Here is a 24,221-nt window from a genome sequence, read left to right as displayed (position 1 = left end):
AAGATATGGTAAACTTCTGTATTTCCCCTTGACTTTTCTCTACCAGCCTGAGCTAGCGTATTGGCAGTACTTTGTGGACCAGCCACCATTGGTGTCTTACAACAGTTACACTGAGCACGGGGTGACTGAAATGCTCTGGGGTCAGGCCCCACAGAAGCATCACTACCTCAGCTGCTGGTGCTGTTTACATTACAGTGTTGGTGCAAGCTGTATCGCATCGCCTCATTTAAATCACAAGGCATAAAGGAGGGCAGTTTGCATCACAACTCTGGTGAACATCCAGGCCCTATACCCAAGCTAGCTACCTACTAACACATGACCCCATTAAGCACCTTGACTCCAGAGGTTCTGACATTTCAGTGGAGGCACAGCTACACAAAAGGGCAACTTCCTCGTGTGAAGGAATTACTCTAAGCTGAACTCACCTTGCTATGTGGTTCCTCAGTCTGTACAGAAGTGCAAAGCTTTCCCGTGATCAGTGCTGATGGAAATGGAAAGTGCCTGGAAATGGAAAGTCACCTAGATTGAAAGGTGACGTGAGTTCCCGCAGAGCACAGGTATTCCCTAAGGCAACAAGTATGGTTTTGTATAGTTATCTACTGCTCCTGAAAAGCAGAAAAGCTTTTACATTTCCCCATCAAGCCTCCCAGGAGGAGATCCAAAACAATTCATTATTCTGAGACAAATATTCTTGAGAAGGGGTTAAATGGAAAGGCCTTCCTAACCTTAGCCACACCAAGCACTAGCTAGTTAGCTGGTAGCCCAAGTCAAGGAATGCACCGGGTCTGTATGTTCTGACTAGCAACCACACTTAAAAACACCATAAAAATATTAAATTGCTTTGATGGTTTATTCTGCTTTGCTGTAATGCCCCTCACAATCAAAGCTAATCCTTTCTGAAGCCCAGCCCTGCTGCAACGTCCATAAACCCCATGGGACATTAAGGGGCCAATTTAGCCCACAGCTGACAGCACACGCATGGGGTGGCTTTCTGGCTCACGAACATTTCCTTCAGTAGGAATCATGGGGGGGAAGAGCAGATGAACACTAAACCTGTCTTCTCTCAAGCCATCCCTGTAATTATCACCTTGTGGAGGAGGCACAAGAGTTATTGCTAGCTGGAAGGAAATAGGAAATGCCAGTGTCCTCCAGACCCATACCCATCAGTCAGATCCAGACGATGAGACACCCCAGAGAACCTTAACGCAAAAACAAACTGGGAACACGCCTGGAGGCGGGATTAGCATTATTGCCATTTACTCATCATTCCTCTCCGCTAACACACTCAGCTAACACACTTCTAGCATGTGCACACACTTCCCAGCCTCACCACCCCGCGCTCCCCTGAAAGGCGGCGAGGCAGCCGCCTGCCCTCACCCAGCTGAGAGCTGACATAAATCCCGTGCCCTGCTCCTTGCCTCCTTTAAATGCCACATTACGGTGCGGCCTTGCTGCACGGCTGCAGCACAGCAGAGCGTAATCCTCATTTTACGGATGAGGACACAGAACCAAGATGGTGAAGGACGCGTTAAAGGCCACATGAAACAGCTCGCCCCGGGCAGCAGATGTTTGGGAGAAACAGGCAGCATGCAGAAATGTTCTGCTATCTAACACGGTCCCATAGAGCTGGCATGGAGCCCCCTTAAGCAGAAGCATGGATTTGGATTTGCATCTGGCCTAATTACTTCGTGGAGGATCCCAAGAGGCAAAGTTCACAGAGCCCCCTCTGCAGTGGGCCGGCGTTCACAAAATGGCTCCTGCTGAGCTCAGCTGCCAGCCTCCCTGCTCCTTCCCTCCTCCTTCCCTTCCCACCAGAGGCACACACACAACCTCACAGCACCCAGGGGACACACACAAGGCCCCAGCCCTGCCCACCCCCCAATGCAGAGCACAGGACAGCCGCTGCCCCTTCCCCCAGCAGCCCAGGCTCTGGGCCTCACGCGTGTGCTACCACCAAACAAGACAACTTCTTCCAGTGGGGTAGCGTAGTGTTAAAATAAATACAAGTATTACCCACAGCAGCACACACCTCACAGGGGCTGCTCATAATTCCTCCTCCTTGGCCTTTTTCAAAGGACCCCAAAAGGTCCGTCCCTTCAGGTGACTCCTCAGCTGTGGTGGCCCAAAGCACCACAGGAGCCCTAAATCCTGTGTGGCACAGCCACAGCACTGATACCCACAGCCTCCATATTCCTCCCTCTGCCTCACACACACACCAGTCCTCTTCTCAGGAGGAAATAAATGAGCAGTACGTACCATCTGCAGGCCCTTCTGAACGTGTATCTCCGAAGGATAACACCGTGCGTGCGGTCAGCTGCCATCCTGCCCTGTGTCCGTCCTTCCACCCATCACTCGGCTCTGCTGGCCAACTCCAAGCAGAGCTGACAGCACATCACTGTTTTCAACAGCATTCATTGCTGAGGTATTTTGCACAGGCTGCTGGACAGAGAGGAAGAGAGATGCGCTCCTCTTCCCCCAGGGCCCACAGGACAAGTCAGGGAATTTATCTCAGATGCGGAGGGGTTTCGGTCACTCTGTCAGAGCACACCATTTATCACTCTACCCACAAGACAAAGCCCCAGGAAAAAAAAAAATCAGACTTTATCCTGGTATTTATGGACTTTTTTTTTCCTTTATTATTATTACCCACCTCCCTAAACTCAGAATAAAGTCGTATTTTTTATCACCATCTTCCAGGGAGTTCCCTAAATTTCGCTTTCCAATGACACAGAGCTGGTGCCAGAAAAGATGTAACAACAAAAGCTTACAGTCATGGGGAAAACAAGATTCTCCTTTTAGTGCACAAGATGGATCCCACCTCCACTGCAGCCAAATTTCCAAATATTTCATCGATTTCAACAGAGCAGCACAAAAAAACACAGCCTGCAAACAGGGAGCAGCGTGTAGAAGCGATCAAAGAATAGAGAAGCCGGGGCTCGCACTCCAGTACCAGACATCAAGAACCAAACCAAATGAAAACACGACAACAAAACCTGGAAAATGATCCGTATGTGCAGTTAACCCCATTTCCATTGACCCGCGGATTTCTGGAGACAGCCAGATTTGCGACCACCTCCCGTCAGTGACAGGCCTCTAATGGAAGGGACAGCGAAACGACCTTCAAGTGACAACTCGCCGCGGGGTAACCGTGACAAATGCAGCCCGATGGCCATCTCCACCTCACGTGCAGACACGAGGTGACATCCTGTAATACGCCTGTGTCACAAGGAGGGAAATGCTGGATGGTCTTTTTAATGGGTTTGTCTGTAGCAAAAGAACCCATCAGAGATGTAATTTGCAGGGGAAGGACTTGCCAGAACGTGTGTGTGTGTGTGTGCACGTGTGCGCTGCGTGGGCAAGCTGCCTGAAGGAAGCACATCTGATTCTCTTTTATAGGGAGAGGCAGCATATTCCTGTAAAATTAAATGGGTTTAGTGCTTCTGTTTTACCACAAACATAAACAGACCACACAAACAACAGCATGCATGAAGAAAACCAGAGAAAGAATCTCACTCAGTTTTGCAAAGGTGAGGAGGAAACGTGATGCCATGCCCACAGTACTGTGTGGGATGAACACGAGTTATTCTGGATGTTCTCTCAGAGTTAAGTAATGTGAGGGCTTCCAAAGGGTGACAGACCTGCCCCTCGAGGGTTTGGGTCTGCACCTGTGGACACTTACTCCTTTACAGGATTTCAGAGCTGCTACTAGAAAGCTGAGGACACTTTGAAAGCTGACATGATCTTAAAGCGGAGCGGGGACACTGGGCTATTTTGGCTTGCCACAATGGGGACAATTCAGGAGATTCATACATTTTTGAACAGAAGGAACTATTACAATCACCTAACTAATATCCAGCATAACCAGCCTGTGCTATCATCTAAAAGTAATTGATAGCGACTTTTCTTAGCCCATCCATCACCTTGAACATTTGGTGTAACAGCCCAGAGCAACACATGAACACGATGAGCATTACAGACCGTGTGGGGTGCAAGCACACACAAAAGGCCAGAAAGCCTACAGTGCAGCAGTAATGCAGGAAAAACAACCTCAGGAAGCCAGAGAAATGTTTTCATCAAGTAAGAACTATCCAAACACCAGCTGAAATCTGCAACGACCTGCCAAAGCGAGCCCTCCAGCACCAAAGCAACCAAACTTTCGTCTTTAGCAGTTATTATTATAAAGACACTTTCAGGTAGAGTGATAATTAATAAATAAGTCAGGCCTTGTTCGAGCTGAAGTTTTCCTCTCTTCAGCACTCAGAAGACTGTCCCAGTCTCCTGTCATCTGCAGGCAATGTGGACCCCAAACATAAATGCAAGCAGGATGTTCTTATCCCAAAACCCTCGGGCCCTATTAATTAACCTGGAGCTCAATTCAGACTACAACAGGCTCCTGTTCCTGCCAGGTCCCCTCCCCAAAGGCAGGAGAACAGATGTGCTGCGTTACACACATGCAAGTGAAAACACTTAACAACAGCGACCTGACCCAGACTTCATGAACAAATTAATAGAGAAAAAAAAAAAAAAGAAAACCACACAAACCCAGAAATAGTTCATCACAGCCACAGAAAGCTTATTTCTCTACTCAAGCACGGGTGTTGTGCCTCTTACAAGGGACAACACGTTTTGGAGGAGGGCGGGGGACACAGAGTATTTAAACAGAGGCGATTCACCGCAATGCGTAACTCAACAGCAGAACCACTCGGGATCTTCTCTCCATGGGATCAGAGGGCACAAGAAGAACAACGGGTCAGCTGAAGTGACACGAATGACCAAGATGGAAGAACACAACTCGTTTCAGATACAGAAATGTTTAATGGCGTTAAAGTGCTACTTTAATGGGGACCATATGCTAACATTTAAACACAATTCCACTGCACTGCTAAATATGGTTGTCTTTATTTTTTTTTATTTACTTTGTTTACTTCTTTTTGCCCAACCCTACCTAAAACAATAAAATAAAGTCTAAAGGACTGAAATTAACAACCCATTCAAATCAGCAATAAGTTATGAATTTTATAAAGCATTTTTTTTTCCTCTTCTTTTCTTAGTAACGAGGGGTAGTTAAATTACTTAAGGATATACAAAGTTTCAAACAATGCCATAGGTGAGGACTCTATCAAGGTTTTTAAAACTTGGAAAAAACGAAATAATCCTGGCCATTAAAAAGACAAAAATAAAAAAACAGCAAAGCCCTCAAAGTGCAGGTTAGAATGCTCATCTCTGAGAAAATTAGAAAACATTTGCTAGAATAGCTCTTAACAGCACCTGCACAGGTAAGATGGCAAGGCCCTCGGGAACAGGACGTGCAGTCAAAACATTACATCAACGTGAGAGACGTGCTGAGCTTAACTAGGTTAACTACTGGACTGGAACTTCAAAAGTCAGCAGAGGGAATGATTCTAAAAAGAAAACCAAAGGAACCCTCACCAAACTTGGCCTTCTCCAGCTAGCACAGCCTTCATCCATCGTGTGCACGGCAAAAAGCATTTTGCATTTCGTTGGGTCAAGTGCTTCATCAAAACAGAGATCTTCTCATGGCATAAATTCATATAAAAGACATCTAAGGTTTAATATGGACAAGCTCTAAAAAGACGCATCAGACTTGGGGTGTTTTCCCTCCCAACACATTTACAAATGTTTATCAAAAAATCTCTTCAAATAAAAAGGTCATAGTGGCTCAGTATCTGGGCATGACTTTCTGGCATGTCACCTCTCGTGTGTGCTGGTTTCTTTCTGTCCTCAGCTGGCTGTGTGCCTGCGCGTGGGCACGCATCTACCGGGAGATCTGCTGGCGCTCTCACAGCACGACACAGCCCATGATGTGCTGGTAGATTACAAGCGTGTACCCCTCACTTTAGCCACGCGTCAGAGGTATTTGCTTGTTAAATGATGTCCAACAGAAAGCTGAGCTGAATGGTGTTCTCTCCTCTACATCTCTCTTTGCCACCCCTCTCTCTGGGCACAGAACGAGACCTTTATCATTACTGTTGTTGCTTCTAGGCTACTTATGCCCTCACAGGTTTCCTATTACATTACAACAGCATTGGATTGTGAGAAACTGTAGGACACGGCCCTTTTAGGACCACAAAAGCTCTTCAGAAGGGCCTAAACTAGGTTGTTCAACCTGAATGCAGTGTAAGAAAATCTGACATTTCTCAGATCTCATGACAGGAAGAGAGGGATGAGTCTCTAGTATCCTCTTTCAAACAAAGAAATTCAAAACAAAGTGTTTCATCGCTAAGGTCTAGATCCAGGTCCCACAGAAACAAATGGGTATCACGGACTTTAATGGGACTAGGGTTTGGTCTAACTGTTGGCCAGCAGGAATTGGGATTGGTAACGTGACCAAATGAACGCGTGGGTTTCTTCCCTTACCCCAGAGGTTTTATTTACAGGTCTCTTCAGGACTAGCTGTCAGTGTGTCATTTCTGAAAGAGGATACTGGCATCTAGGACCCAGTTTGATCACCCCAGTGAAATCTTTCGCCCTGCACTGTCATCTCACTTGGTTCTAGGAAGCAAAGGAGAGCTTGACACTGGCGCTGGAGTAACCCTCGTCACTCCCAATACTCTGCAAGCTGCTGTGATCATCAATGTCACTGATGCTGGTTGTGCTGATATTGTCCACTTCTCCATGGGAGAACTCTGTGCTTTCAACGTCCACTTCAATCTCTTCTAAAAAGAGAAACGAGAGAAACACGCACAGGTTAGCACCACAGTCACAACTGCTTCCTTCAAGCCAGCTGCCGGGGCTGCAGCAGCAGCCTGGCAGGAAGACTCTCGGTGTTTTCCCTTGGGGTGGGATGGGTTATGGACATGGCTTGTAAGGGACTAGCTACCAGCCTGTAGCTTTTCATAGGGACTTTGCAAAGGGGCTTGACTCCAAAAACACACTCTCAGCAGAGGTGGGCCATCTCATGCACTGAACTTGTTATTCTGCCTCTGCTCTTTGGAATGGTATCACCCCAGTGTGGAAACAAACAAACAAAAAAAGAAATCACAGGTAAAACAGAGGACAAAAAAAAAAAACAAAACAGAGCATGAAGTTACCCTTAAAGTTACCCTTGCCTGTGACACGCTACTCGATTGGTATCACTTTACCAAAGACGGGACCACTCACTTTAACGGGCATTATAATGCATTTAGATGAGGGTTTGAGTTACTTTCAGAGATACTGAGTGGACCTAACAGCTTAAATCCTGTTTAAGAGGATGTTAGAAAGCAGATAACTAGTCAATCAGACATCTTGATTTCCATAGCATTCAGGAATTTCCCAAAAGGATTTTTTTTTCCAAACTGTAGACTCAAACGTAAGCTACATGGCGTGCTTGAGTCTGTTAGTAAATATCAAACTATCTACTGTGCCCACCTGGGATCCACAGCAGAGGTGTTTCAAAAAAGGAAGTTACATGAACTCAGTTAGCCATTCAGACCATCTCTATCCAGTTTTAACTGAGACGAACAGTACGGGAAGCTTGGAAAAGAAAGGGGGGTGGTGGTAGAATGATTCTTGGAATTTTTAGAGTCAGTTTGCTTAGCTCTGTTTGCTTGGTTATGCCATGGTGGGCCCAAATACAGGAAATACATGGGAGAGCATGGAAGTTGCTTTGCAACATCTGCTCCAGCCCCAGTAATATCTTTCTTAGATGTTCCCTTTGTGTTGTTTGTTGAGAGACACAAAAAAGGGACAATAAGTATCACACCTTTAGCATCAAGTATTTATCTACCATCTTGTGAGCACTGCAAATTACTCTGTGTAACTGATGCTTTTGAATTTTAGAGCTCTTCAGAAAAACAGATCACTTTAAATGCCACCGAAATCATCCTGAGATGACAATGGCAACACGCAAAAGGCAAAACTTTTCACATATATGTGTGTGCACGTGTATGCGTGTACGTGTGGGAGCAAAATCAGTAGCCTGAATATCAGAAGTCAGAGAGAAGGGGGTAGCTGAGACAAGAAATGGATCCGCCTCCTGCCCCTCTTCCCAGAGTCTCAGGGGTTCCTGGTCAGCCCGGTGGCACCCACCTCGCTCCGAGTCCGAGCGATCAGAGGAAATGGTAGACCCAATGCTGTCCATTCGTATTCGCTCTATCTCCTGAGACCCCTGTAGCTGTTCCAGTCTTCTCTTTAGGAATCTTTGTTCTCGTTCCAGGTTCTCAAGCTGGTGTTGGCTTCTCCTCTCGGTCTCTTCAAGTTTCTGACATGATCAAATATGGCTCAGTAAGAGTTTCATTCTTTTCTCCTTCCCTCCCACCTCCACTGTCCAGCCACCTGCTTTACTTAGACGTTCCCAGGTCCCAGAAGGATTTAAGCTGCAAAAGAGCTCTGAAACAAGCTGCTTTCCTGTCCCCAGGAGTTGTGCTGCCTCCTCACAACTCTTCCCGTTCCCAAGCTCTGATAAATCACACGTTGGTATCAAAAGGCTTTGAAGACAGCCTCTCCAGAGGAAACTACAGGATGTGTAGCGTTTTGTGGGTCATTCTGCCTGAGCTCAGCCCCCTGCATTACCACATCTGCCCACAAAGGGGCCTCGAGTCCCTTACCCAAACCAGCCCGGCGTTACAACTGTCACATCAAAACGTGCCCTGGGAGCTCTGTTCCTTGCTGCATGGTTTAGCAGGATTTCTCAGAAACAGTTTTCTATTTAGTAAGTGATTTACATAACCTACTACAGATTTCTTTGATCACAGCTGGGAAATCTACCAGGGCACTGTTCTTTGTTTCCTGCAACGAGCACATTGCATAAGGAGGAGTCATTTCAGGCTAACCCTGTCCCTTCAGCAGGGCTTTTTCTCCTTCGCCACCCATCCTCCCTCCCACCATCCTGGGCTGTGACAAAGGGTTTCAGCCTTCTCCAGATACTGACAATGCTGCGTTTTCTCTTTGGGCTTCACTCTGCCAGGAGTGAAACCAGATGAGTGCTGGGCTGGCTGGTTCCCACGTGGAACTTCATCAGGCCAGCCCTGGCTTACCCTCCTGGGATTTGCACCAATGTTTTTGGCAATGGAAACTCGCTGGCACATCAGAAAAGGTGCATTTCCCATCCAAATGGGGTCACTCACCAGCAGGTATGTTTTCCTTCTAAGAGCTGTTGCTGGCAACAACTGATCATGATACAGAATAAGGCCCCTGCTTTCCAAATCAATCATCCCCACAGGTACCAGAGTTCATCATGGACTCTCCCAACAATGTGGTTTGTAGTAATGATAAATGATTAACCGAGGAGACAATGCTAGCTTATTGCTTTCTATATATACACACACATAAAATGTAAATAATAGCTATCTATGTATATTAACGTATCCACGTGTACTGCCAGTAGTTAAGAATTAGAACGAGTATTAGAAGTATTGGAACGAGTCCAGAGGAGGGCCATGAAGATAATCAAAGGGCTGGAGCTCCTCTCCTATGGAGACAGGCTGAGAGGGCTGGGGCTGTTCAGCCTGGAGATGAGAAGGCTCTGGGGAGACCTCACTGCAGCCTGCCAGTGCCTAAAGGGGCCTTACAGGAAAGCTGGGAGGGACTCTGTCAGGGAGTGTCATGATAGGACAAGGGGGAAATGGTTTTAAACTAGAAAATGGTAGGTTTAGATTAGATATTAGGAAGAAATTCTTCCCTCAGAGGGTGGTGAGGCCCTGGCACAGGCTGCCCAGAGAAGCTGTGGCTGCCCCAGCCCTGGAGGTGCTCAGGGCCAGGCTGGATGGGGCTTTGGGCAGCCCAGTCTGGTGGGAGGTGTCCCTGCCCATGGCAGAAGCTATGGGATTTCAGTTCCAAACCAGCCCCGCCAGGAAGCAGCTGGGAGAAGCAGCTCTTACCTTGATATGTGCTTTGGCTTTGTTGAGCAGCCCAAGCGTCGTGTGCCTGGTGCAGTCTGGTCCGAGCGGGATCAGAACTTTCAAGCGTTCGAGACACAGGCGGAGGTGAGCTCGGCTGCAAGGAGAGAAGAGGAGGTCAGAGCCGTGCTTTCAGGAAGGGAAAGCCATTTCCTTCTCTGCCTCCCTTCTAGGAGGCACTTCTCATGCTTCCTTCTGTCCCTACACATCACGAGATTCCCTGCAGGTGCCAGGATGGGCTGCTCCGAGCTATTTACACTGCAAACAGCAGCTGCCCACCAACACTCGCACGATTGCTAACCTCTGGCACATGCTGTTTGTTTTCTTGCCATTTAAGCTGCTAATCTGATTCAATGGATGAACTTTGTGCGGAGACGAGGCACAAAAGGGTACGGTTATCTTGGAGGCTTCATCTCTCTCCCAGCTACCTGCTGCTGTGCTGGGAACGTCTGTGGAGGCATTTCGGAATGACCGCTACCCACAGCCCACTTGCACATTGCTGTGATCTAAGTAACAGCTCTAACATTTCATCGCACAAAATTTGAAGAAGGAAATAGCAAAACGGTTAGCCCAACACCCCTAAACACTCCCTGCTGGCAGTTAAAAGAGTTAGAAGGACTGCAGTTCCCAAGCATAGCACCCGTACTCCTTCCTTGGACCCAGGTCACCCTGCTGACCTTGGAGCACCTCTCCAAAGAGGATTTCAAGCATGACAGCACTGCTGATGGCCTGAGCCATTTTCTGCAGAATATGAAAACATGGGGAAAATGGTTCAGGAGCAGTAAAGCACGTCATCCTCAGGCTGCACAGGAGAACTGCTCCCGCCGATCCCGCTCTGCACCGCGAATGCAGGAACGAAGGCCAGATTTATGGAAAGCCATCTCATGGGCTGCCTTTTTCCTCCTCCCTCTCTCTTTCCCAGACATTAATGATTTATGTCCAAACTTGTCATCCCAATCAATAACACAATGACATCATCTTCGCCATTCACATGCCAGCAACACCGGTGCAAAAGGGTCCTGAAAGCCCATCCCGAGCCCTGCTCAGACACAAAGAAACGGCATCGCAGCCCGAGCCGTCTCAGTGCAGGGGGAAAAAAAAAAAAAAATAAAGAGCATGGACAGTTCATTTCCATTTGTTTTTCACATTCACCATTGCTCCCGGTTTGAAAGGGGTGGGGGAGAGGAGTCTGTAATCAGGCAATTATGTCAGTGACAAGCAAGGATGATTAAGGGTGGAGGGGTCAGGGGTTCTGCTGATGAACTGTCAGCGCCGAGGAGCTCTCGCTGGCGGGGCTGGGAGCCCCTCAGTATTTCTGTTATAAATCTCCTCACAAAGGGTCCATCATTCTGTCTCCAGAAGAGCCACGGGGCTGCGTACGGCCAGCGAGAGCCCTGATGACCATGTGCTTTTCATTAAATATTAACAACTGGGGAAGCAGGGGAAGGACCAAAAATCAGAAGAATCAAACAAAAAACTACAGAAGAAAACAGCATCGCTCTTCTGTTCCTCCTCAGACTGCTCCAGGGCAAACTGTGCTGGCATTAAACCCATATGGCTGACTCCGGTTTGGGTTTTAGCTACCTGGAAGCCCCTTTTTGACACACAGGCTGGTGAACGGGGGCTGTGTGCACCCAACCCACCGCAGGTGCTTTGCCCGGTACCTGTAGGGCCAGCAGTGGCAGGGCACTGCTGGGGCACACTGCGCCCATCCTCCTGGGGAGGCTGCTCAGACGTCTGGCAACCAGAGAGAGGACGAGGACAAGGATGAAGTCACCCCCTTAAGGACATTCTGGGTCTCTGAACCGGTTTTTGGAACAGGGGAAGGCCCCGCACCAGGAACCAGGTCCTGGGGACCAGAGACAGCTCTGGGCATGAGCACGCAGCGATCACCCAGACCCAGGTTGAAAGGATGGCAGCAGGTACCAGCAGCACGGCACCCACCAGTTTGCCTTGTGCCCCAGGACCACGGCGGATCAAAGGAAGTCGCTCTGCAAGCAAGGGCAGAGAGGGGACGAAAGATCTGGAGGGCTCGTCTGCAGAAGGACCGGACAAGCTGGCAGAAAGTTGCCTCCCCAGCGCACACGGTCCCCATTTTCCCATTTGCATCTGGTTCAGAGAGAGGGAGAGCAGCCACAAAGCTATCAATCTTCCCTATCAAGTCCCGTAGCTGTACCTGAGCAGCTGGAATCCCAAGGTCAAGCCCTGACAGGGACGCCTTTCCCCTTGTTTACCTGGTTTCAGCAGCACTGCGGGCTCTCGGGCTCGGTGGAAATGCCAGCATTGGGCAGGCTCCAGACAGAGCCCGACAGCTTCCCCTGTAAGCCACTGGATTATGGCAATATTTGAGGCATCTGCCAGTATCTGGGAAAACAAGCCTAAATGTCCCTATTGTTATGTACCAGAGGAGTAACTCTGGCTGGGTGTGAAGCGCTGCTGCCTCTCGCTGCCCCAGTCCCAGGGAAGGCAGAGGAAGAGAGGAGGAAACTGCACTTCCAGGCAAGGCTGAAGCCTCTGCATGCTGCCTGCAGGGGAGACGGGAGCAGCCGGAGCCCTCCCTCCTGCCTCGGCAGCTTTGGCAAAACCAGGCTCCCCCAGCTGCATGCTGAGCACAGGCGGGTGCTGCATGTGCAGGCTCACGCAAAGGGAATCGGGGAGCACCTGACAGGAGGAGGCTCTCCCCTCTTTCACCCTGACATCCTCCAGCTGGATTTGGGTTACCTGCATGCACCAGCCCCCAACACTCCCCCTCCATCCTCCTCCGAGCCCCCAGGCTCTGCCCCGTGCCCCCCCCCAGCGGAGCAACCTGGCTCTGTGCCTCCCCCTGCACTTGGCTCTGCCGGGCTGCAGAGGGCTGCAACTTCACAGCCCGCTCTCCTTCCCTCTCCTCTCCTCACCCAGTGACATCACCCGCTTGGGTTATATAAAGCGCTGGGAGGAAACCTTGATTTCTGCACGCTTTTCGCTCCTCGCCTCAGCTGGCTCACTGCACAGCCCGCAGCCAAGTCCCCCTGCAGGAGCCGGGCTCCTTTTTGCCTGCATCGCAACTGCACTGCGGGAACGGGGCTGGCTGCAAAAAAAAAAAAAAAAAAAATCCCCGCTTCCTCACCCCGCTCTTCTGGGGATGTGTCTGAGGGGCTAGGGTAGGGCTCGACCTCTCCCCCACCAGGCACCACAGCAAGCAGGGCACAAAAGCCACCAGCTTTTGTGAACATCCCTGGTGGGACCGCAGCTGCTTTGCTGCTACAGCGAGGGGTTTTTCTTCCATCACGGGCAGAAGCGATGGAAACTGAACCAAGAAAGTTTCTCTGAATTCTAATTTTGCTGAATTCTAACTCCTGTTGAAAGAAGAGAGCATCGGAGGGAAAAGGGAAGCATTTCCCACATACTTTCGTACCATGCCTGCAGGTCCACAGGGCCTGAGTTCAACAACAGACTCAGCACATGCTCAGTGCAGGAATTCACTCAGGTCCCACCGAAGCTAGATCAGATGTTTGATCTCCAAGAAAAGTTAACAAAACAGAACGAAAAAGCAGCACCAAAAGCACCAGCACAAGGAAGGTCCTAACATCGAGAAGATCATGATCGCCAGCCTCCCTCTCTGCCCTCCTCCCTCTTCACCTTTTCAAAGTCGAGTCTAATTTAACCCTGAAATTGGATAGCACCAACTTTGTTTGGATTTCAGGGCGAATAGATGGCTTAAAAAATTCAGGAGGGATGGCTGGGGAAAGCAAGCAATTCCTGGAGAAACACAAGTGACCCCACATCAATAATTCATTGGACCAGAACGATTTGGATATAAAAGTAACGAGAAACACATGCAAAAAAAAAAAAACAACACAGGGCAGGGAAAACGGGGGGAAATATGGTTTCCTCCTATAAGCAACACGCAGGTCGGAGACTCCTCTATCTCTCACAGCCATCACATGAGGATGTTTTCTCCTTGCTTGTCTCTAACCCTCCGCCAAACCCAACCCAGCTCTGAAGGACCTGACCCCTGCTTCACTGAACACCCGTCTCCAGCAGAAGGAGAGGAGATTTTGCCGAGTACCTGCATCCAAAACCGAAAGCCAGGCAAGCGCTGAGGACAGAGGCTGTGTTTTCCTTGCTGCAAAGGTTATGTAATTGCTGCGAGCCCTGGAGCCACGAACAATGGAGCTGCCATGGCTCCCGGCCAGCCAGCAATAAACGCGCACACGCTGCCTCCCGACAGCGGGGACGGGGCAAGGTTTAGGAGGAAACCCGGTCCAGAAACACGCAGCTAGAAGCTGATGGCCTCCACCTGAGCTGTGATATCATTCGGAGTAAGCCATTCTGTCCCATTTTCAGCCAGGCCTCTTCTCGTGGTTATTTATTTGTCTGTGTTTGCTCCACGCTGAACGAGATCCTCATGCACTTGCCTCTTTGTCCCCAGCCCATTTCTCCCCACGGCTCCCTGGCACAGAGGCGCACCTGTACCGCAGTGCTAACAAAATGCACCATGAAGAAGTAATCGGAGGAAAAAAAAAAAAAGGCTTTTTGATTTTTTTTTAATGCATTTCTATCTTTAAAAAATAAATAAATTTAGGAATGACAACAAAACCAACCTCGATGCTGCATTACAAATGGGCACTTTGGCCCTGCACGCACCTGGAGCCATGTGGACAGGAGGCAGCTGCTTCTTCCAGCACTCAAGGCCACACCACCACGGGCACAGCTGTGCAAAGGACACTTCTGCAACTCTCAGGGCCCTACGCCCATCTCAGGGGGCACGTCAGGGAACAGGATCGCTTTCATCTGAGTTTCTTTTGCCTTCCTTTTCACCCTGACCTGGTGCAACACCACGAACGCCGAACTGCTTGCTCAGCTCTGCTCCCACTGGCCTCTGTCCTTCTGTCTCCACAGGTTTTTGCTTCTGTCCCCCTTTCTGGCAGCCTGCAGGACTGGAAACTCTTTGGAACAAAACCACAAGTGCCAAACACGCTGAGGTCCAAATGGGATCTCACAGCTGCACTCAGAAATCCTGCACCAGGCAGGCCCCAAATAATCAGAGCAATGCAGCATTACGATTCTGAAGCTGCAGTGCTGTATTTGGAGCTTTTTTTTTTTATTCACACAATAACTGCTGGGCCTCTGGGTCCCATTTGTTGCCTATCTTGAAGCTTTTTTCTTTGAACTGGGGAACTGAAGCAGAGAATCTTGATTTAAATGAATAAAACAATAAAAAAAGAGAGAGACCATCCGTAATCCCATGCCTCCCAAAACTGGGATGCTTAAAGGAAGAGCAAATAAATAAATGAATTTGAATACTGATACGGTAAAAAAGAAAAAAACATGCTGAGAAAGCATCATTTTGGAAGGTGTCTCCTCCAGAAGGAACTCTCAGCTGTTCCCTAGCAGAACTGCCCATCCTTTCCTGACACCTTTGATCTCCAGAGGCCCCAGTGGGACAGCCTGCTCCAGCTCACTAGTAAGAGATGAGCTGGAAGAGCCCGCAGCTCGCAAGGAGAAGGTGATGAGAGCAGCATAGGTGGCCGTCTGCCCAGCAGAGGAGCCGACTAAATCAATGCCTGGCATTTTCTCTTGCCTCTTCATTTTCCTCCAGAGCTAGTGCCACGCTCTCGGTGCCTGTTCATCAGTTTCTCCTCTCCCCTTCCAGCTCCTCCACAGCTCTCTGCCTCTCTTTGACAGCAAGGAGATTTAGACAGTTAGGAGATGTCAAACAGCAACAGATGCTCCGCAGCAGAGTCTATTACTACTTATCAAAGTTAATCTCCCCCTAAAATCATACATTGAGGATCTATTATTATTGATCCTGGCCATTAGCCACGAAGTATTTGAATCCCTGGTGAATCTAATGAACCGAACTTCGCTCTCCTGTAGCACAGCACGCGATGCTACCAGCCAAACCCCTTTATGGCTCAGCTGTGCTTACAACAGGACCCGAAACCCTACAGCCATCACGACAGACAAATGCTCTGCATCCCATTCTCTTTCTGCCCTAAAACACTGCCCAGTTGCTGCCAGCAGTTGCATCTCGGTACCTCCTGCACCAGATCATTTGGCACCACCTTGCTGATGCTGCTCACTCCTGACACTGGGGGTATCACAGCCCCGCTGCCCTGGCAATGAGGCATGGCCACAACCCTGCACCAACAACCAGGGACCACGCAAAGGAAGCCTCCAACACCACCGCGCAGCCCAGCCCGGCTAATTAGAAAGCTCCGATTAGTCCAGCCTGATAAAAACTCCACCTCTGTTAGAAGGCGGGTAAAAATAGAGACCTGCTCTTTAAATAGCCTTGTGCCCCGCTCTCCCTAACACCATTATAATCACCCTGCCGGGGCCACGCAGCGTGCTCCCAGCCTCAAAGCCCGGTGACACTGCTCCTGGTGTCCTGCTCCGTGCCAGCAGCGCGGCCGTGCCGTTCAGCACACACACACACACACACTAACCTGCTTTGCTGCGACCCACGGATTTTCAGCTTTAGGGCTAGAATTAGGTCACCAGCAAAGATAGCCGAGGTTTTTCCGAACTCGCCAGCTATTCTTGATGCTCCCGGTCGGGTTTCCTGGCTAAGCACCACGCGTTTGAGGAGCAGTGCCGAGGTATTTCAGGTGCTGGCAAGCGGCAATGCTGAGCCCAGAAGCTTTGCCTGCCTCCGGAGCTGCCGCCCACCAAGAAGAGCTCTCCAGTTCAGATCCTCCCGGCCTCTCGAGGAGAAAGCGAGCATGATTCACAGCAGCAAACAGATAAATCAGCAGGGACCTGCAGAGGTCCTCGAATACCACCTGAGATGGAAAGAACAGGAGCCACAAGGCAGCCTCCTCCAGGTGGATGGAGAGTGGCGCCTTTATGCCCCTGGGCCACTCTCCCGGCTTCAGCAGAAAAGCTCCAGAGGTGCACGGGGTGTCACAGCAGCAAAGGCACAGATGGGATCTCAAAACAGAGCCTCTCTTTCTTCATAACACAAAAAAGATCCTGGACTTAGGTGCTAATTTTTAGACCATTAACTCCACTGGGCAGCTGAACGCAGCACTCGCTTCTTTTGCCAGCTCTCCACTTGTCCACCAGTGAAAGAATAAAGGATGCTACCAGTCTGTTATTTGGGAAAACTATCTCCTGCCTTCAAAATAATAAGCAGGGAATACGCCAAAACCAAGAACACATTCTGATGTGGTACCAGTGGTCATTTTTGTCATTAAAGCTATTCCCTAAATTACACAGCTAAGCTATTGCTGCTAAGAAGTATTCTTGTCTGCAAGACAGGACAGAGTTCTTCCCCACACATTTCTTTCCTGATATATTCCAGTTTCCTCACCTCATGGAAGAAAATCTTAATTCCTAATGAAAAAAACAGTCCAAGAAGAGGACCATGTGGAATATTTGTTTACATAAAGTCTTCTCTACCAGAAGGAAAGCATGTGCTGCTCATCTAACGCCACTCTGTGCTGTCAGAAATATTTAGGGAGTCATCCAATATCTCCTGTACCTCTCAGGTACAGAGGGAACACATCTGGAACAGAGGAAGCAGTGCATGTGATTTAACCTTGTAAAATTATTTTAAATTTAACCTCAGACTCCCCTGGAAAAAGAAATTACCAGCCAAGGTCATTACTAGATGTGTGGCTGGAAAAAGGCACTGCAACTAGGAGAGAGAACCTAGGAGCATTATTTTTCCTGCTGGGTGTGTATTTCAGCACACACACAACAGCAGGGACATATTTCAAAGGTCTAGGAGGTAGCTGGCATTAAGTGCCACACAGGTTTAATTTAACTACACATGTTATTCAGCAGCAGAACCCGAACAGAGAAGCCCAACTCCCGGCATTACGATAGCAGGTGAGTCACGTCCTGGCCTCACACCCCAGGAAAGGTGCTGAGAAGGGGTGCTGGAGAGCACATCTTGCTTCTGCCCAGCTGGTACCGTACAGCACGCTAACACAGCCTGGTTGGATGCCAACGCAGTTCTTCCAAAGAGGAGCAGGGCTGATCGCCTAGAAAGTTATAACTTGGTAAAATGCAGGAGAAAAAGCAAAACCAAATCTGTGTCTGTACCTTGTCCTTTCCCTTTAACTACCTTCAGCATCTTCCTCACATTTTCTTTCTCTTCTCTGGGCATGTGCGAAGGTGAAGAGATAAAAGACTGCTCAAAACTCAAACAGAAGAAAGCATAAAGCTGGCCACTTGGAAATCATTTCCTTAGGCAGACCTGCACCCATAAGAAATGAAAGTGGATCAAATATTTTTCAGTCCCACTACAAAACTCAGGATGTTCCTCCTAGTGAACTCCTGATCACCTGGAGAAGATCGCTATGACCCAGCTTCGGCCAGCAGTGCCACAGACAGGTGTAATTCTAATTCCCCCCAAGCAAGAACAGCTGCAGCTGAGTAAATTAATGGTTGTGCGAGGATCAGCTGCCTTACGCTCACTTGGTCTGTATTCTCCCAGCAGGAAAAGGGTTAGGATCCCACCTAGGAACAGACCAAACATAGAAAGGTTTGTGTTTTTTTAGGGAAGAAGAACAAGAAGAGGGGCTAGAGCTCCCAGTCCTGTAGTTTGGTGGAAATTGGTTTGCATTCATTCAACTATCAGGACAATATTTAAACAAAGAAAACAAACCTGTGAGCTTACAGAAATACCTGCAGTCAGCTCACTGTACTTGCAATCAGACGCCTCCTTCCCTGTTAGTTTGTAGAGCTCAGCTCCCGCAGCTCAGTGATGACACAGGTGTCTGGACAGCAGGATGCTTAGAAAGGTAATTCAAGTGTCAAAAGATGAGGGCAGAAGACACTTCACCTGCTGCTCCTGTGCCACCGCCTTCCCCTTCGGCCACTGCTGCCCCTTTACCGTGTGCTCATTCCACAGCAGGGCCCCCTTCCTGCCCTGCTCCTTCCCCACCACATGGGCTTTTCTCCGAGGTCACCGAGGGGGGAAAAAAGACAACAAAAAGCGAAATTCGAAGAAACTCAGAGACGCTCCTGACTGCAGAGGGCTTTAGCATGTGTTCCTGAAGTATAGCACAGCCAAAACGAGATTTCCCTTCTCCTCCCCCTTCGCTGAAGGGATGGAAATGCATCCCCATATGTGCTTTTTCCAGCAAGCACCAAGCCTGCGAGCTGCTTTTCCACGCCAAGAAAAGTTTCAAAGAGGTCAGGGCCCGCAGAGCAGTGCCTGCACTCCTCCTTATGGGGTCAGGGAACGTAGGGTATCCACCAGAGACAGAGTGTTCCCGGCCGCTTTCCCACTTCTTTTGGCATCAGCGTCGCTTTTCTGGGTAGGTGAAGTGGCATAGGCACGGTCAGAAAAAGGAAAAGGATTTTTTTTCCCTCCATATTCCCTTATCTCAGCCAGAATCGCTCTGCATACTCGTCGCATCTAACATTCGGTCTTGCTGCGAAAGCTGCTGACTGCATCCAGCATCCAGGGCTCTCCCCTTTGAACACACAGAGGCGCTCAGCTTTGGATGGCTTTTTTGTTCCTAGAACCATGCTGAAATAGTTTTCTTCCTCGTTAGATGTTAGGGAAAATATTTCCAGTGGCACCAACAGCTGGACAGGAGCAGAGAGAACACCAGGAGGGGCTGCAGGTAACGTGGCAGCGCCATGAATTCAGCCCCAGGTCCGCAAGGACAAGCAGGGGGAGCAGCACGTACCCACACGAGGGAGTGAGCATGGACCTGAGAGTCATTAAAGCTGAGCTGCTGCCCTATCAGACGTGCTGAGATATTGCAGCCGAGCAGGGCAAGCACTCAGCTCGTGGCCAGCAGGCTGCAGGCGTCCGTACAAGCGTGGCTGAGGTGTGAGCAGCTGTTAACCACCCCCGTGATAAACCACACCCGTGGGGCACGCGGCGTTATCAGCAGGGACCACGCACGAGCTGCTTGATACCACTCACCCAGCCTGTGAGGGAACGCCGCATTTCAGGTTCCTGTCCTCTTTCCAGGGCAGGTTTTGGTGCAGGAGCTGTTCTGTATCAGCTGCAGTCACCTCTCCCCCTTTCCCTCAGCCCCTCCTGGATCCAGCAACTTCTAGAGGCAGCTGCTGCAGCCCTGTCCTTCGCAGAAGCTGTGCATTTTCCCCTAAGTCATGCTGGTTTCCGAATGCATCCTCACAGGTAAGTAATTACCAGGCAGGAGGGACAGAAAACCTTACCCCATGGCTCATGGGAAGTGACGTTCAGGCAGCAACTTACACAAAAAGATGCCCTCGAAGAACAGACAGTAATTTTTTTTAATGGACCACTGGGCAGAAGACCTGACTCACGGCATCGCTCTGGGATGCCCCCACGGGGCTGTGTTGCTGCAGTACCCCTGCATATGCACCAGCAGCAGGTCAGTGCACAGACAGCTGCGGGCAGCTCTCACTTTTGCCCCAGAGCACGTCCTGAAACTCGCAGTTCCCACATAATCTGGCTCAGAAATCGTGTTCCTATTACCTCACCTTCTCTGAGGCTCCCCGAGTGGCTGTTGGCCCGTAGCGCCTTCAGGCCCAGGAGCAGCGCCAGCCACCTGAGCAAGCCAAGCTGCTGCATCACCACCTCTGGCCCTCGGCACTCCAACAGCACCCCAGGAAAAAAACAAATACAAAAACCAAACCTGCAAAGTCCCCCGAGACACATCTGGGAGGGAGATGGCAAGTACAAAGCCCTGACATGACCGAAAACTGAGCCAAGAAAGCCGAGTGCTCAACTTCCCACCTGGGGCCTGATTCTTCCTGGGCCCAAGCTCATGGACTGCAGGGGGGATTTGCCCAGCCCCTGTTCTTCAGGACAGCATCCTGAAAGAAAACTCTGGCAACACACCCAGGTAGAGACTTGAGGATAACAGTTTGGGAAGCGAGGCAAGAACTGAAGCAGGCACTGATGCAAACTCCTGATTAGGTATTATCTCTGTGCATTTGATGGCTTTCGTTACACATCCACAACAGTGACCAGACTCCCTCCTGGAGCTCTGAAAACAGTAAAACAACCATAAGGCACTATTTTGATACCTGTTCTATTCTCTGCTCTGGAAATGTCAGTTCCAGGATGCTGAATGCAAGAACGCAGCCAGCAAGCAGGGACACACAGCAGTAGAGCTCATGGCTTTCTAGGAGCGGGGCCTCCTGAAGTCTCCATTCTGGGAGGCAAAAGGACAAGTGGACTCTCACCATCAGACCTTTAACCTTTAAGGCAAGGCCAAGCAGAGCATGCTGGCACCTCTTTCTATGCTCTGGGAGGAAAACACATCAGGAAGTGTCCCAACAGCACACTGGTTGAGAAGGGTTTTGTGGTGAGCACTGGGTTTTGATAACTGCCTTACAGCAGTGACTTTATTGTGTGGCATTACCGAGACATCTTGCTTGGAGATAGTTTATTCAAAGCAGCAGCATTGTTCTTTTTCCTCTTCCTTCTCCATCTGCTATTGGATTCACAGGGGAGGTGGCGAGAGCTGGGAGCAGAGAGGAAGCCACGTAGGCATTCACTCCTCACTGCATCACTTTGAATAACAAAACAGATACACACACACACACACAGATACTGAAACTTGGAATTCCGATACGAGCAGTGCTGAAGGTCTTCCAACAAAGTGAAGATCGTTCTGTTTCCTTTCAATTTTGGCAGGGAAACTGTCTCTTTTCAGCAGCTTTACTTAAGAGTTCAAAGTGTTCTGCTACCCAGCCGACGTGCAACAAAGCCTCTGCAGACTTCTGACTCGGAGTGACTCCAAATGCTGCTTCTGTGCATGGGAGCACCTGGCCTGAAGGAGAGCAGTGGTCGAAGAGATCAGCTCCCCGTTTTGCAGCAACTGGCTGCTGAGTTCTGGAGCACAGCAGCACAGTAAAAGCAAAAGGCAAGCTGACACTAAACATTGGTGACCACCCCTGGACTTCCCCAGAGCAAACACCTCTCCGATCACCTTGCTCCACAAGCTCCAGATGCTCTCTCTGGTTAAACCAAGCTGGGCACAGCCGTGTAACAGTTACCAGACCTCCTCAACTAGCAGAGCATCCTTCAGCTCCCTTGAGAAATGTCTGTCCCAGCTGATAATGTCAAGCGGCAGAGCTGAGGACAGCCAGCTACTTCCAGCTCCTGTTCCGTACCGGCCACGGAGACGGGAGGGTTTAGCTGCAGCTCCCCCAAGGAGCAAGTGGATCACGGCGTGCTCTGACCTTTGGATGTTTCAGAAGATGCATGCTCAGCTGCGTTGGCCGTGGTTTGACTGCTGCAGGGAACGTCACAGGTTCCAAGTTTTATTAATGAGGAAAATAATACGCGCTGTCAACGGCTGCTGCACGGAGTGAACACAACAAAGCCCGCTCCGGAGAGCAAATGAAATCTGCTGGATTCGTTTCTTGCCCTGGCTCTCCTGGATAAACAGCAGGGAACTCAACACCACATTGATCAGCTGCTTCAAGACAAACACTGATCGCATTGCCCTGGCAAGAATGTGTCGCACAACAGCAGCACGGCCAGGCAGGGTCATGCAGAGGAGCAGGGATTCGCTCCTCTTCCATTTCCCCTCCCTCCACCTCCCAGCCCAGATAACACCAACACAGCTGCACCATTTAACACCAGAGCTATTTAACCACATTATGTTCACCATGTTCTGTAGGTAAATGCTTTCCCCTCCCTCCAACATCCTGCTAGTACAGATGCACTCGAGGCCCTGTCCTAGAGAAGGGGAACCAGGCTGCTGAGCTGGGTCATGGTTCCCTCCTGCATGTTCAGGAGGGTTTTTTCCTTTATCTCATCTGCTTCCTCAAATACACAACCCAGCGCAACACTCAGCTCTGCTTAAAGACCACTTGGAGAAATACTCGGCGTTTGACTGTTTCTCTGATGTTAAGGCAAGAATGTTTGGGAAATCACAGAAGCTACAAGTTAAAAAAAAAAAAAAAAAAAAAAAGCACAGCACCAGTCATTGCTACATTTGTGTTCTTCACTTTGTTTCTGATCATCTCAAAGGATATCAGAGAGAAACAACCTTACACCACTTCACTCTGTGCTTTCCACTAAGCACAACACTTCAACTTGGCTTAGGAACAGTTTTGTTGCCTTTAGACTTCGTCCTTCTGTTTAAAACAAGTCACCTTTTGCAGACACAAAATCCATGAGATCTTCAGAAAATGCTGATTCCAACAGTTCTCCCAATGTCTCCGTCCCTCCTCATCTCTATCTTTTGCTTGAGCTACATTATTGTTACCAGAAGCAAAACCAACCCTAACAATTCATTCCTCATCCAGTTACTCAGCTTTGTTTCCCTCCTTTCTGCTGTATTACAATGCGATCGTCACCAAAAGCAAATAGGTCAATATGTAAAAAGCCTGAAATAAAAACATAAAAATGTTTTCAACAGCTCCTTAAACGTGCCTCCTGTTCCACCAGAAGATGCACCGTGTGTCAGACCCCACCACCACCTCGGTTTACCAGAACTGCCACTTCAGAGAGGAGCAGGAAAGCCTCTGGGCGCCGCGCACCGCACCGACCACATCCTCCCAACGCTGGCTGGTGTCTGAAAAGCTCCCAGCACCGGGTAATTGTGCTGTGTGTAACACACGTACACATTCAATGGAACTTAAACCTGAATTGGTGCTTGTTTGGGAAAACATTGCTCTATCAGAGGGACTATTTTAGTCACTCACTTCGTGGTGTTTTCTTTCAGGAAATGATGGGGCTTTGCTTGGGAGTCAGATTTTTGGTAGGCGTGTTAAAAGGCTCAGAAGCATTGCTTTAGTTATGCCTTGCAGCACGAGAGGCAGAGCGCTGGCTTCTTGCTGAAATGCAAGCTCTGAGTCATCCCAGGCAGAGGGAAACTGAAACACATCCCCATTAAGTAGAAAACACAAACAATTTTCCAGCATGAGGATTAATGACAGATAATAACTACAAATTAACTTTAATCTTTTATAAATCAAACAGAGCCCCTTATATAAATGTCACTGCAATCTCTCTAGATAAAAAACACAAAATCGAAGCAGGAAGGGAAGTGGCTCACACATTGCAGTTAACGTTCGGGACAAAATCAAACACCTCCTTCGTGGAAACACCCCAGTGTTTGTGAAATATTGCGGTACTAAGAAAGGGAGTGCAGCTCAAGGCACTGCTTTAATTTCTGAAAATACAGTTCTGGTTACTTTTGGACATGAACAGATAAATATTCTTAATCCTGACACATGAGAATTTAATGAGCTCTACCATAGTGAAACCAAATTAAGCAGGATGTTCATAAAGCAGGGGGAGAGCTTTGCTTTTCTGCTAGCCTTTTGCTGCTGCTTGAAAGAAGCCGTGCGATTGTTGAAGGGGTTAAACCAAAACTTAACTGAATGTAGGGGGGCTGCTCTTCGTAGACAGGAGGGGAAAAAAACAGAGTCAGAGACCTAATAGTGGACAATTTTGAAAATTACAGTGTGTGTCAATAA

General features: G+C 49.1%; 1 protein-coding gene across 2 annotated transcripts in view; it reads right to left on the bottom strand.

The window, feature by feature from the left end:
- Positions 1-4,792: 4,792 nt before the first annotated feature.
- MXI1 (MAX interactor 1, dimerization protein) overlaps positions 4,793-24,221 on the bottom strand; it is a 42,475-nt gene continuing 23,046 nt past the window's right edge. For both annotated transcript variants that reach the window (XM_027459943.3, XM_005014475.5), the window contains exons 4-6: positions 9,822-9,936; positions 8,032-8,203; positions 4,793-6,677 (exon numbers count right to left, since the gene is read on the bottom strand). In XM_027459943.3, the coding sequence (XP_027315744.1) occupies positions 6,514-6,677; positions 8,032-8,203; positions 9,822-9,936 (451 nt within the window). In that variant the 3' untranslated portion in view covers positions 4,793-6,513. The remainder of the gene's footprint in view (positions 6,678-8,031; positions 8,204-9,821; positions 9,937-24,221) is intronic.

The sequence above is a fragment of the Anas platyrhynchos genome, chromosome 6, assembly GCF_047663525.1.
Source record: "Anas platyrhynchos isolate ZD024472 breed Pekin duck chromosome 6, IASCAAS_PekinDuck_T2T, whole genome shotgun sequence".
NCBI classification, from domain to species: domain Eukaryota; kingdom Metazoa; phylum Chordata; class Aves; order Anseriformes; family Anatidae; genus Anas; species Anas platyrhynchos.
Note: the sequence above shows the minus strand (reverse complement) of the source record. Positions and strands in the feature narration are given on the sequence as shown.